Raw genomic sequence first — 14058 nt, 5'->3', positions numbered from 1 at the left:
TCACGGTCAGCGCGGCTAGCATCTGGAACCAACTTCCAAGAGAAGTGGTGCTGGCTCCTACCCTGGGGGTCTTTAAGAGGAGGCTGGATGAACACCTTGCTGGGGTCGTTTGACCCCAGTACTCTTTCCTGCCATGGCAGGGGGTCGTACTCGATGATCTGCTCAGGTCCCTTCTGACCCTAGAAACTATGAAACTATGAAACTGTAGGGCCAGGGCGGGAACCAAGCAGACCCTCCCCAACTCATAATTTTGTTTCGTTCTCTTTTTTTGCCCCCCCTTCGAAGGGGTTGTGGTGGTGAGACAAATAATGCAAGTGAACTAAGTCCCCTAGTGGGGAAGAAGTCTTGGTTGAGGGGAATAGAGTGCAGCATAGGGTGCCCAACTCAGAGATAAAACAACGAAGTTATAGATATTTCATTGATCCTCCATTATATCCTATGGCCAGATCGAAGAGGCTCTGAATCGAATCACTGACATCTGAAGCAGCTGGATCCAAAGCCTGATCAAATACCTGTCTACTCCCACAGGCCTACCAATTAGCGCTGCTGAGTACTGGGCTGCATAGACATACACTCCAGTATAAATGTGTGTAGTATAAGATTTGGGGCCAATTCATAAACTGAGATGTTTTAATGCATTTCTTAGGTGAGAAAAAGAAGAGTTATAACAGGGGCAGGCAATTATTTCAGCTGGAGGGCCGCTTACTGACTTTTGGCAAGGGGTCCCCTTCACAGGTGCGCCACCCCGTCACTATCTTTGACCAGATGTCCCGCCCCCTAACCCCTAACCTTTACCACCAGAAGTCCCTCCCCTTGCCCCCAGAAATACTCCTTTCAGCAAGGGGTTTTGCCATCTCAAAACCAGAAAAATACCAAATTATATTCTAAAACTCAAATCTCTACAACATTCATTCATCTGATTAAAAAATATCTTTGTCTTGAATTACATGTATTTGTGTAGTGTATGTAGAGGTGATTACACAACAGCTTAAAATGAAGTCTTACTCTTGTATATTGTGGGGGGGGCTTGGAGATAGGTTTGTGATGAGGCTGTTAGGTGTGGGAATGTGGGGTGAGGGAGCATGTGGATATGTGGGGTATGGGTACGTATGGGGTTTGTGGGGGATATGTGTGGGGGGAGGGTGGCTGGGGTATGTGAGGGGGTGTGGGTACATGTGTATGGTGGAGCATGTGTGTGGAACTCGCCCTATGAACACACACACTCTCCTTCTCTCCCTTCCTCACTGCATACACACACACACACACGCACGCACGCACAGTCACTCTCTCTCTTTCACACACACACAGATTCTCTTCACTAACACACAGTCTCACACACAGACACAGTGTCTCTCTCTCTCCCTCTCTCTCTCTCTCTCTCTCACACACACACACACTCTTGCCTCCTTCATTGCTGTTTGTCTCTCTCTCTCCCCATCCCTCATTGCATGGACACATACCCACCTGCCCACCCACCATCCTGCTCCTGGACCCAGGGTACTGGCATGGGCCCCATGCTCCCACAGTCCAGAGACGCAGCCACATGGTGCTGGAGCAGCAAGTAGAGACTTCTGGTTGCGAGGGGGGAGGGGGTTGTGGCTGAGGGGGCGGGTAGGGCCAGGCTGGCTTTGTTGCTGACTTCTGTCAGCTCCCCCTGGGTCCTACTGCCATCTTTGACAAGCAGCCAGGATCACATAATTATGCATTTTCTAAAACTTTTAGGGGCCCTCCGGGCTGGACAGAATGGCCTAGTGGACTGGATGCAGCTCGGAGGCCGTATTTTGCCCACCCCGGCTTAGAGGATGCTCTGGGTACTTAATGATTAATAGCCAAATCTCATAGATTTCACTAAATTAATCACTAAAAAATTGCTAAATTAATCACTAAAAAAGTTCTCTAAATGGCTGGTGTATTTGGAATTTACTATGACCTTACCAATAAAGAGACAGAGACAGAGACAGAGACAGAGACTCTTAATTCTACTAATTTGTCCATGGAGATTGAAGGGAAAACAGTCAATTGATTATATTCTGGAAAATGTTGACCAACATTATTACCAATATGCTCAAGAACAGCCTTTCGTATAGCTGCAAATCTATTCAGCTGTGCCAAATTCAGAGGTTCACTATTCTTCAGTGGGCTGAATAGGAAGCACCCTGACAAACATTATCACCTCATACACGAAGGGCTCAATCATGCACCCATTGAAATCAATGGCAGAGCTCCCATTGATATTAGTGGTGCAAGATCAGGTCTTCTCAAATACTGGGTGAAAATTCAATTAATCGGATATGTCTTTATCAAATTAATTGACCAGACTTGACCTTCAGCCATCAGCTTCTAGTTGAGTGCGTGAGAGCTTATTTTGAAGATATGAACTTTTTTGCATCAGTTTAAGTTTCGATTGGCACACTAGGTAAAACAGACAATCAACATGGAAAGAAGAACATGATGTATTCATCAGAAAGGATTGCCAGCTAGTTAGACCAGTGTGACTTCTCTGCTGTGACTATGCCCAAAGCCTGGCCCACAGGGACCAAATAAAGTAGAAGGGCTTAGGGTGACACTAAGACTCCTGTCTCAAGACACTTCATCAAAAATAACCATAGACAGGGTAATGACTAGAAAGGTTGTCAGCATAAAGAGCTTTGTTTTTGAGGCAAACAGGTACTTTGACTTCTCACAGGAAAAATTTCATATAATATGCATTAATTTCCCTGGAACCCCTTGGCTTTGTTTACTTTGCCTCTGACAGAGTCCAAAATTAATATTTACCCTGAACATTGTAGCTTGACACCTCAGGGAGATGAGGAGGCAGATATGTTTCGGGTATAAGTGACACAACTCCACTGATGTCACTTACACTTATATCAGCAGTAAATGTATCCTAGCTTCAAAAATGTATTTTACAACAGAAAGGCCCTTTAACTCAATCCCTTTTTACAGTAACATAGATACTAAAAGAAAGTACTTTTCCAATATGACAAACATTAAATGCAGAAATGGAACTTTAACAGGATTAAAAGATGGAGAAATCAAATGATTATAATGATAAGCATTCGTGTGTTTCATTTAGAAACCTGGATGGGGTGATCAGTAATTAGAGGATGAATGTCTGTCCTTGCCTTCCCTCCACCCAGCAAAGAAATCCCTAGTGCAGTTTGATTTTGAAATTCTCTTTTATAATACCTTAGTGTCAGAAATCCACTGCTCTGTGCTCAGCTTCATCTGAGTAACTTCTCCCTTTTCCAATAGTTTTGTCTTAGTGCCCATCATGTCCTGAAGCAGAAAATGTAAATGATAACACTGACCAAAAGAATTCCCTCCCCCAGTATTACTCTTCATTATCAATTACAAAGGCTCAAAGCGCATAAGATGAATTCTGCACAAAGGCTCAGCAGGTGACAGTGTTCATCTGATACCCCAACTACCATTGTTTTATAGCTTAGTTTGTTGAAGCGGTCTGCATGTAAGCACAAAAACCACATAAGGGCCAACTTTATGACACTGCAGCAGAAGAAGGGACTTCTCAGCTGTGGCTATTCCAGCAACAGCAAACCTCTTTCTATAAACTGAATGTAGAGACATGAAGGAGGCACATATGCCCCAAAACTTGTCTAACATCTCTCTCAACTACATAGTCAGTTCAGTAAACAAAATCACCAAAACAACCTGGCATCTTGCATATTTCTGAGAGTTTTACAGCTACAACCCCACTCCAAATCTGTAATTAAAATTTACTCTGTGACTTGAATCTTAGTCTCTGATGCTTATTCCATCTTGGAGGGCTAATTACATTACATTTTTAAAAACCTTTTGAGCCAATAAAAACCATGAACCATGCCAAAACCCAATATGATCTGAAATCTTTGTAAATAAACCTAACTCTTCAAAGTGGTTTGCTTCTTCCCCTTGCTTTCTTTTGCTTCCGTTGTTCCTCCCTCCCCATACCATGTTATCATTTTTCATTTAGGTTTTAAGTGCCTTAGGCTAAGTTCCCTTTTCCCCAGTCTGGAAAGAGCCATGAGTAGCAATTAATATAATAATAATTAATCCTAAAGCAGGAATATTAGTGCCTCCTTGGCACTATACATACTTTGAATAAGCTGGCAGCTCCAAGAATCTTAAGTTGTCTTAGGGCTTTCTTACCTGAGGTGAACTGGCACATGACTCCATTATGGCTTGTGTTAAATGTAAATGAAACACTGCCAATGGAATTTGAATGCTACATCTCAGAGCTCACAGTGACTCCCAAAATATATTTATAGTGTTTAAACCAGCAGAAGTGGATGAACAGCTGTTTTATAAACTGACTCAGAGCCCCACCTCTCTCTGGTTTCTTAAACAAAAAATCTCCTCCCAGTTTCTCACATTGGGGAAATGAATTTTGTGGGTGACTAAACTGGGGGACAGTTCATTGCAGATGCAGTGGCTGGAGGACAGTAGATGCTGAAACACATCCTTCCCAGTAATGGGCTTATGGCAAATAATAATACATTGTAACAACGTGTAGTCTACTACATTATTGATAATGTGGAGATAGCGTGACAGTTGGCATGGGTCAAAAGACCTGGTGAAGGGTAGTCTTTGGCTAGACTCTCAATCTGATTACACTGGTTAAGAACAGAAAGCTACTAGTCTACCAAGGATTGCTAAATTTAGTTGTTTAATATCAGCGTCAGGCTCCTTACAGTATCACCTCTCCCTATGCCAAAGAACTGGCAATCAGCATGGTCAGGACAAAACTGTACAGACAAAACATAGTCAGGCAATATCATCTCACAACACCCAGGGCATTGCCCCTACATGAAAGGTATGTTTCTATTATACGCACAGCATGGTAACATGGCTTTGTGAAAGGCACCACATTTTTTATTAGGTTGCAGTGATTCTTTTATGAATACCTCTGCAATATCAGTCTCTGATTTCTTTTACTAGCCTGTGTCCTAAGGGAGTAAACTATAAACCAAGAGCGCTCACAAAATAAGAGCTCTGAGAATGACTTGCTTAAAATACAGGAAGATTTAGGGTGTCAGCACTTTTCCTGCTGCTGAAGGTAGCTAGACTATAAGGTCTCACTGCTAAAAAGGGATGGTAGATATAACATCTCTTTCCAGAAAATGTGCCAGAGGCAATGATTGGAACCCAGCTTGATCAAAGGGAGACCATGTGTGTATTGGGCCAGTGTGTGGATCCAAAGGCAATAGCCAAACGTGTGTCACAGTGGGAACTTCAGTGGACCTGGGACACTAAATCCTCAACACAATACTGAAGGAAATCATATTTGAGATTTGGCTTGCTAAGGAGACCATTTTAAACTTTGCCGAATTGAGTAATTAAGGATTAAATGCCCTGGACTAATTTGCCTTAGCAGGCACTTCACAAAAAATAGGTAAGTGGAGATAACTGTGCAGAGATCATTAATGTGATTTGACTGTAAATCTATTCACTATCTTTGGGGTGGGGGATGCCTTTTTGAAAAAAACCAAGACGCATTTTAAAACAATTTTTTTTTGTTTAGATAATATTGAAACAAAATATTTGACTTTTGCTATTTTCCCCCTTTTTCAGTCTAAAATGTACTAAATACTTTCAGTTGAACCAAAACTGCATTTTTGGTGTAAAAATATTTGCTTAAAAAAATTGCTCAGCTTACATTAGGACACAAAGTTTATCAGTAAAATGGAGATTTATTATCAGCATATCTTGTTTGTGGAATGCAATGACCACTACACTATATTTGTTGTTTTACAGTGAATATTGGCATTCTCCTATAGTGGATGGACATCACTCACCATAAAAAAAAAAAGTCTTAAAATGTTTTAAAAAGCAATAGTATGCCAAGTTACTTCAGTCTTTATAGGATACAGATCTCACATACACACGTTCTTGTGGCTCTTTTTGGTTGTACTACATAGAGGTGTAATTAGCAGGGTTTGCGTCCTGGGTGCCAGAAGGGAAGGAGCCTTACCTCTCCAGGGACTTAAAAAGAAGTCCTCTGCTGATGCAGCTATGGCTTGGTTTACCTGTCCTAGTTATTGCTGCTGCTGCTGGTGTGCAGACCCTGCAGGAATGGGGTCACCTTTCAGCATCCCAACTAAGGTAGTGCCTAAGGCCAGCATCCCACTCACTTCAACCAAGTTACACTACTGGTAGTACATGCTGCAAGCTACCAGTCACCTGCTTGAATGCAGTGTTTAACTCTAGTACAAAGCTCTAGAAGTAATGAATGTTTTTGGTTGTCTGAATGTTCCTTTTCTTTAAAGTTTGCTTGACATTCAGAAACACATGTTGTATTCAGTGCATTAATTTCGCATGTAGACACGCCCAGTGATAAAGAATCTTGTTGTATTGTGGTATTTATACCTTCTGAAAGATTTAAAACAATATCATTTATAAATTATACTTTATTAGATTAAAATGACTTACAATTTAATTTAAACAGTATTCTACAAAGTTTCTGCAATTAATTTGATTAGGAAACAAAGTATAAGGTCTTCATAGATAGTAAACTTTGATTACATAGGTCAGCCATTTTATGGGGATAAAAGAAAATCCATTCAGGCATCCAAGTTAAGTTTCTTCTGTGGCAATCATCAGAAATCCCTGGTCCATCTATGAGCTACAGGCTTTTGAAATGGCAACTATTTCCAACATTGCCTTTTCCTTTGTACTACAGTATGTAAGGCCTGGATAATCAGGTGTGCATTATTCAGCACGTTGTATTCACTAAGATTCAGCAGCCGACGATAATTCTCCTCAGTATATTTAACTGCATACATAGAATAGGGTGAAAACAGGCTGGTGAGGTCAACCTTGCCCTCCTCCATCTCTGAGCAGCTGCGCTTCACACCTAGGAGAAAAAAAAATTAAAGAAGGCACTGCATTGATCTGTCCAGTGAGAGAGAATATTAATCTAATTGTTCTGGGAAAATTTTAACAAATGCTTCTGATGTAGTCCAGTAATTTGCTCTGTAGATCATCATGTCTTAGTCAGATGACTATTAGATGGCTGATATGATGCAGATTGAGGAAGAGACTTGTCAGTTTCATAATTTCCTGCAGCCTAGTAACACAGACAAGACTGAGCCATAATCTCATGTGCCCAATTCTGATGCAATTTAAGTGATTTTGTAACATGTGATTGCCCTCTCAAAGCAGAAAATTGCCTTGGGCCAGGTAACAAACTGGTTGGGCTCCAGGGAAGTGCATGTAGTACTTTAAAGGCAGGTTTAAGATCTTTTTGCACTGCTGAAGCCACACAATTCAGTGGCATAATTATGGCAGGGCAAAAAAAAAAAGACTGCTGCCCATAGTGGCAACTGGAAAATCACCACTGCCCCTGTGCCCCGGGTTCCCAGCCATGGGGTTGCTACAAGCAAGAAAGGGGCAATGCCTCCCTAGCAACTTGTGGAGAAGGACAGGTGTTTGAGGATCTGGGAGATGGAAATTTAGAAAAAAAAGAAAAGAGACAGCTCCAGAACACACCACAATGTGCAGAGCAGTGGCAAAGCCAATGAAAAGATGAGCACCATCAGAAGGATAAGTAGCAAGACAGCCACTGTAGATATTTATACTAAAAACAAAGCTGTCTTCTTGCCCTTCTGAAAGCCCAAATTCATGATCAAATGCCCAGATGAAACACACAACAGAAATATGTGAGAGCACCGCATGGGGCAGCAAGTGTGGGCTACAACTTGCAATGCGGCTGGTACCGAGGGCCCCATTCTCCAGTGGCAGTGAGCAGAGTAGCAACTAGGTGGAGTGGCGGAGGTGATCAGCACACCATTAGTAAAACACTGACTGAATTAAATGTCTGAGGAATTAGTGCACCTCTAATTAAATACAGACCAAATCAGACCTTTTCCAGGCCAGATCTGGCCTGGAGCCATAGGTTGCTAACCCCTGCATGAGAAGATATTTATCAAATGAGCTGAATGCTGTGCTGTTTTTCATAACTTACCAGGTGCTTTGTAATGCTGGAAGGTGTCATTCACTAGTGGGAAAAATAGCACAATAGGACATCCAGGGGTATCTGAATCTTGAAACACATAGCACTCCTTCAGACTTTTCTTATCCTCTTCACTCAGGCAAACATTGGGGAATGGGATTTTCTGATTCATATAGTACTTACAGGCCTTCTCTAGAGGCTATATAGGGCAAAGCAGAAAACAGTGTTAGAAACCAAATAGCTTAAGTTTTGAATTTCCTGATGCTCATCAACTAATATTACATCACAGCATAATACTTGTATGACTATTCTGACATATGGCAGAAACTGCATACATTTTGAGATCTATGAATTATAAAGAATAACATGTACAATACATTTGGGGGTTGGTCCCACCCAAAGTATTTGACACAAAATAACCACATGGTACAGAGAGGGTGTCTCTGCATGTGCATTTCCACCAGCTTAAATTTACTGCGCAGTAAAAGTTACTGTGCAGTAAGTGGGAATAGGCCAGCATCTACATGTGCAGGCATTAAAGTACATTAACACTGTGTGGACTTACTTGGGACTAAAGTTAGTCCCAAGTCAGTCCACATACACAGTGTTACTGCACAGTAAGACATCTACATGTGCATCACTGCACAGTAATTCATTGGGTGTAAATTTGATACCTGCCTGGTGTAGGTATCAATTTTACACTCGAGTCGGCATGAGCCACCATATTTACTGTGCAGTATGGGCATGCATGTGGGACGCATGCCATCCTGTGCAGTAATTTTGGTTATTGTGCAGTAAATGCGCTCATGTAGAAATGCCCAGAAAAACAGAGGAACATTTATAAACCATAAACTTTCAAAGCTAGATAAGACTCTGTAATATTATTTGTGACAAGATCAATATTTTCTCTACTCAGGTTGTAGAAGGGATCCTGCAAAGCATTCTTAGTTACAGAGGGGAGCTGCACTTCTGTCTACACCCTTAGTGTAATATAAGTTCAGTAACCTGGATCAGAGATAATCCTGCTCTGGAATGGCATAACTTTAAGTAATCTACGAGTGCTTAAAACCTGCTTCAGATGTTAATGTGTAGACAATCCATGGGTTAAGAGGTTCAGGAGCTGCCCAAAATGATTGTGTAACAAGGCCCTTTATGTAAATTTACTATACAGGGTCTTGAAATCTACTACAATATTAGTCGCTTTATGCTAAGTGAAGATGAAGACATTTGAGTGGGAACCACAAAAGATCCCTTCTACACCCCAAGTCAAGAAAATATGGATCTTGATTATATTTACATTGATAATATTTATAATACATTTATTATTTTTCAATAAATTTATAAATCAGCAAGAGACAGGCTAAGAATCGCAGGAAGAAACTGAAAGTAGATTCATTGCTGCACTGAAAGACCTACTCCTAGCAGCACACCTCTCTGTATCCCCTGCCACAAATAGTATTATTACAGAGCCTTATCTCCTTTCTACAGTTTCTAAAGCCCAGAGATCAGTGATGGCCAGATGAAAACAAGATGTATTAATTAAATGCAATGCATGTATCAGTGCTTCTGATTCATGCCATTCAAATCAGTAGCCAAATTTTCTCTCCTAGAATGATTTTCTTCTTGTATTTGGGAATGGAAAAGCAATAATTCCAAGTAATTTAATTAAAGCTAAAATAATTATAATATCATAGTTGATATTTCAAAGGGCTAGATGCTAGATGTTTACAAACAAAACAAGAAATGGGGAAAAAATCCCAAATAGTGCCATTCTCCTCACCAAAACGTGAGACCCTGTAGTGTAACTTAAGTATATGAAGATATCCACATTCCTCTCTGGTCTGACAAGCGGTGAACTACTGTTATTGATGAAAAATCCAGCATCTATCAGGCCCAGGTGATTTTCTTGTTCAAAGAGCTGATTGGGAGATGAGTCTAACACAGTATCTAAAAGGCAAATAGTTCTGGTCAGAAAGAGAAACAATGTAAAAGCAAATCTACTAGAGAAACAACCCTGTTCTTTCACTAGCACCCCAACCCTTTCCTCTCATCTGCAGTGCAGGAACCAGTACAGCAAAGCGTATTAATACATGAGCAGATTTAAACACAAATGCCATGCTGCACTGGGGCCTCAGTTTCTTCCTTTTCTACAGTTGCCAAGCATCCTTTCCCCTCCATGTTCAGTGGCACTGCCTCTAAACATTCCTGCTGCCCAGCTACTGCTGCTGCTGTCTCCAATTGCCTTGGAGGCCATTCTTGAGCTGCTCCAGCTGGGCTCAGACGAGGGATAGGAGCAGTCGGTGGGTTTCTCCTTCCTGCCTAGCCCCTGAGTCATGGGTGACTGGTGCCACCTTAGTTGGGGGGGGCACAGTGACTGTGGGGGGGTCCCCCTGCAGCCAATCACACTGGCCAGGAAGCAGCTGAAGTGCTCCCACTCCCTGGCCAGTGCTCACAGAGGGGACACCGGTGTTCCTGCCTGCCTCCCCTGCCCATCACCTAAGCAGGGAGTACAGCGTGTCATGGGGTGCACAAGCACTCTCATAGGATGCACATGCACCCCCTACATGTCACCACTGCTCCAGATGTTCTTTGCCAGCCCGGGAGTAGACTCTGGGAGGGAAAATCCACCCACCAACTCTGCATCTCTGGCTGAACCCAGCTCCCTCTGCAGCAGGGCAGGACCAGCTCCTCTGCCTCCAGGTCAGCCAGAGAATGTGAGCACAGTGGCACTAGCAGGTGGGAGAAGGGGAATGGGAGGGGAAGGGAAGGGTCATGCTAATGAACATAGAGGGAAAGAGAGGAGGTATTGAAGGACTGAGGCCTGACAGGACTGGCCATTCACCCTAGTCTGCCACCTCTCCACCTGGCCACTCAGGCAGGATGTAAGTGACTAGAAACCTCCATTCCGGCCTAGCCATCCACCCACTCCCTGCCACTGGAGTGGCCAGCCAGGGTCAACTGAGCTTTCACTCCCTGTCATATAAACCCCTGATGCAGAAGAGGAAGTGTTTGGATAACAGGGCTCAACCTTAACCCAACCTCCTTGCTGGTCCTGTTGGCTTGTGCCTCTACCTGCCCTCTGCTTGATATCTTGGCTACCCAACCTTGCTCAGCCTCTGACTGTGCACTCTGCCTGGCCCTCTGGCTTCCTGACTCAGCTTCTTGGACTAACGTTCTGACTTCTGCCTTCCTGACACCTAGACTCTGCTCACTCCTCCTGACCCTGGTCAGCCCCTAGAGACCCCCAGACCTGGCCACCCACAACCCAGCATGATAGAGGGGAGGAAAAATTCTAACATGATTAGGGGACTTAAAGTCCCTACCTGCTGCTCCCACAGCACATTCTGCCCACCTTGGTGCAGAGGGGACGGGACCAGGAGCAACAGTGCAGCCATCCCTGCAGTACTAGTCGCTGCTCCCACACTCTCCTTAACAAAATCCTGGATCCACCCCTGGTAATTGCTAACCAAGGAGATATGATCTGAGTCCTACCAAACTCATGACACTAAATATCAGCTATGTACAATTCAACTGGTTGGTCAAATATTTGACTTCAAAATCAAATGCAAACTTTATTACTTATTTCTTTTTTTTCCCCAGCAGTGTGACAGGATATATCTGTAGCATTTATTCTTTTCTAATCCCAGTCTGGCCCCTCATTAAATTCCCCACACCCCTCAAACCACGTGGGAAGCAACAGTATACCAGTGATATTACCTTTCCATCTACAAAAATTGTCATTCATTAAGTAGTCATTATGCAGATGGAAGCCTTTTAGGAAATTGTGATGCTGCGCAACTGAGATGCGATCTGTTAAGACACCTCGAAGAGCATTGGAAAGGCAGCCTGCAGGGGTGAACATGCGAGTCCTCAGCTCATATGGTTTTGTAGGCAGGACTGGCTCTTCCTCTGTAGAAAAGGAGAAAAGGTGATAAAACCTATGGATTTGTGTGTTCATACTTTGGGTGTTATCCTCAGCGGAAGATCTGGGGGGAGGGGAATGCAGTGGTGTGGTCATACCCAAGCTCTGACAAAAACCCACATTGGCCAGCTGGGAGCTCGGAGCACTCACTGTGCATGTGCTGCACAGCCAAAGGGGGTGTGGCTGCACCTCCTTGCTCCTCTCTGGATCCACCCCTAGTCATTCTTGTTGTATTTCAGTGACAGCTTGGGCAGATTTTAGGATGATGTATTTAACCAACAACAAAAAATAGCTTTTAAAGAGCGTACAATACTTCCATCACTCTAATCCACCATTGTTTTCTGTGTCAATTTCCACAATTACTTCTTCTGCCTCTGTGCAGGAGTCTACAAGATGCAGTAGCAAATATAGCATAATTTTCTGCAAGATGTATGGCAGTTTTAACCTATCTGCTGAAGCTTAGCTCATTTTGTCTATAGTTATAACAAGAGAAGTAATATTTTCCCATAATTTGCATCCTTCTCTCTCTAAGTCTATACATCATGGAAGCTCCCATCTCAGCAGGAGATCTCCACCAACGATGCTCCTAGACTAGCCTAAGTAGTGTTGCACAATTGTACAAAGACATGCCGCAAGTTATAAATGTTCTTTCTGCAGAGAGTGTTTAAAAATGTATGGCAGGTGTTAGTACCAATTTGACAACAAATGAAAAGCAGAGTTGAAGTTTATAAATAGCTCACCAATATCCTCTACTCTGTCTCGGGTCCATTTGTGCCAGAAGTCTTCTGAAGTGTTGGAGAAACCCAAGATATACATCAGATTCACAGAAAATATACTACTCCACAAGCCTGCAAAGGGAAAGAGATTTGATGGATGCTATTTTAATCAACACTTGGAAGCATTTTAACAGAAAGCTGCATGCACAGACAACCACAAATGTTGACATTTCTTAACTTTTTGATGGTTGATTTTTCAACCTTACAGTTATTTTTATAGGGTTTTTTTGGGAAATGATCTGTTTGTGTATATATAATACATACACAGGTATGCCTATATGCACTTTCATATACATGCATCTCCTAGAAGACCACGCTATACTAGTAATTATTGTAACTAACCAGTAACTATTGACTATCTAGTTTAAGGTTTTGTTTTATACACTAGCTTGATATTTTCTTACAGCACATCACCTTGCAGGTAGCAGATACGGGATTCTGGGATCTTCCTAATCATCCGTCCCATGAAGAACTCACTTCCAAAATCCTCTGTACGCACAAATGCACCGTATTTTAGAACTCCCACCTCATAGGGGGTATATTCAACCCATTCTGCAAACAAGACCATGAAAAAGAAAGACATTTAGATCTCAGACCTCCACATTGCATTTGGAGAGACATGCAACTATCACCTACATCGAAGAATTGTAAGTAGAGTAAGCCTTCTAGTTTGTCTTGTTTAACCCCTTCCCCCCACCATTTACAAAGCACCACCTCTGGGCCAAATATTCAAAGCTGGGAATATGTAGTTGATCCTGTATATTCACGTACACTTGCTTTACACTCAAGCAGACATGAGCAGTTAGGCAACTAACTTGGTACACGGATTTGGAATTCTTTACACACATGGTAAACTGGCTTTGCTTCACTTATACTGATTTTATACTAGGATGAACCACTGACTTCAGTGGCATTATCAACATCAGGCCCCCTGCACTTTCTGATACATATATTAGGCATATACAAATGTAAAGTGTACAGCTCTGTGCTCAAAGCCCTAAAGAACCTGGCTTAGTATATTTCATAGACTTCTGGGCTAGAAGGGACCTTATAAGATCATTGGGTCCAGCCCCCTGCCCAAGGGGCAGGGAATCAGCTAGTTCAGTTAGATTGGTTTAGGCATATCCAATCTAGCTTACTTCACCTCCAAAGTACAGTTAAATTAGACTGAGTTGGCCGTTTTTTGAGTGAACCTTCCTGGAACTGCTATACAGTTCGCATTTACACTGACCTAACAAAAGCTCCAAGTGTAAGGTTTCATAGTTTCATAGTTTCTAGGGTCAGAAGGGACCTGAGCAGATCATCTAGTCTGACCCCCTGCCATAGCAGGAAAGAATACTGGGGTCAAATGACCCCAGCAAGGTGTGCATCTAGCCTCCTCTTAAAGACCCCCAGGGTAGAAGCCAGCA

General features: G+C 42.6%; 2 protein-coding genes across 2 annotated transcripts in view; both read right to left on the bottom strand.

Moving 5' to 3' along the window:
• LOC109321647 (cytosolic phospholipase A2 epsilon-like) overlaps positions 1-4231 on the bottom strand; it is a 32008-nt gene extending 27777 nt beyond the window's left edge. Inside the window, exons 1-2 of the mRNA XM_019552370.1 lie at positions 4150-4231; positions 3190-3279 (exon numbers count right to left, since the gene is read on the bottom strand). Coding sequence (XP_019407915.1) covers positions 3190-3279; positions 4150-4176 — 117 coding nt within the window. The 5' untranslated portion in view covers positions 4177-4231. The remainder of the gene's footprint in view (positions 1-3189; positions 3280-4149) is intronic.
• Positions 4232-6626: 2395 nt separating this feature from the next.
• The window catches only part of LOC109321619 (cytosolic phospholipase A2 epsilon-like), a 53819-nt gene continuing 46387 nt past the window's right edge, over positions 6627-14058 (bottom strand). Inside the window, exons 16-21 of the mRNA XM_019552352.1 lie at positions 13064-13201; positions 12614-12721; positions 11669-11860; positions 9732-9898; positions 7964-8150; positions 6627-6853 (exon numbers count right to left, since the gene is read on the bottom strand). Coding sequence (XP_019407897.1) covers positions 6645-6853; positions 7964-8150; positions 9732-9898; positions 11669-11860; positions 12614-12721; positions 13064-13201 — 1001 coding nt within the window. The 3' untranslated portion in view covers positions 6627-6644. The remainder of the gene's footprint in view (positions 6854-7963; positions 8151-9731; positions 9899-11668; positions 11861-12613; positions 12722-13063; positions 13202-14058) is intronic.

The sequence above is a fragment of the Crocodylus porosus genome, unplaced genomic scaffold (assembly GCF_001723895.1).
Source record: "Crocodylus porosus isolate Cpor-Errol unplaced genomic scaffold, CroPor_comp1, whole genome shotgun sequence".
Lineage (NCBI taxonomy): Eukaryota > Metazoa > Chordata > Crocodylia > Crocodylidae > Crocodylus > Crocodylus porosus.
This window is presented reverse-complemented; position numbering and strand designations above follow the sequence as displayed.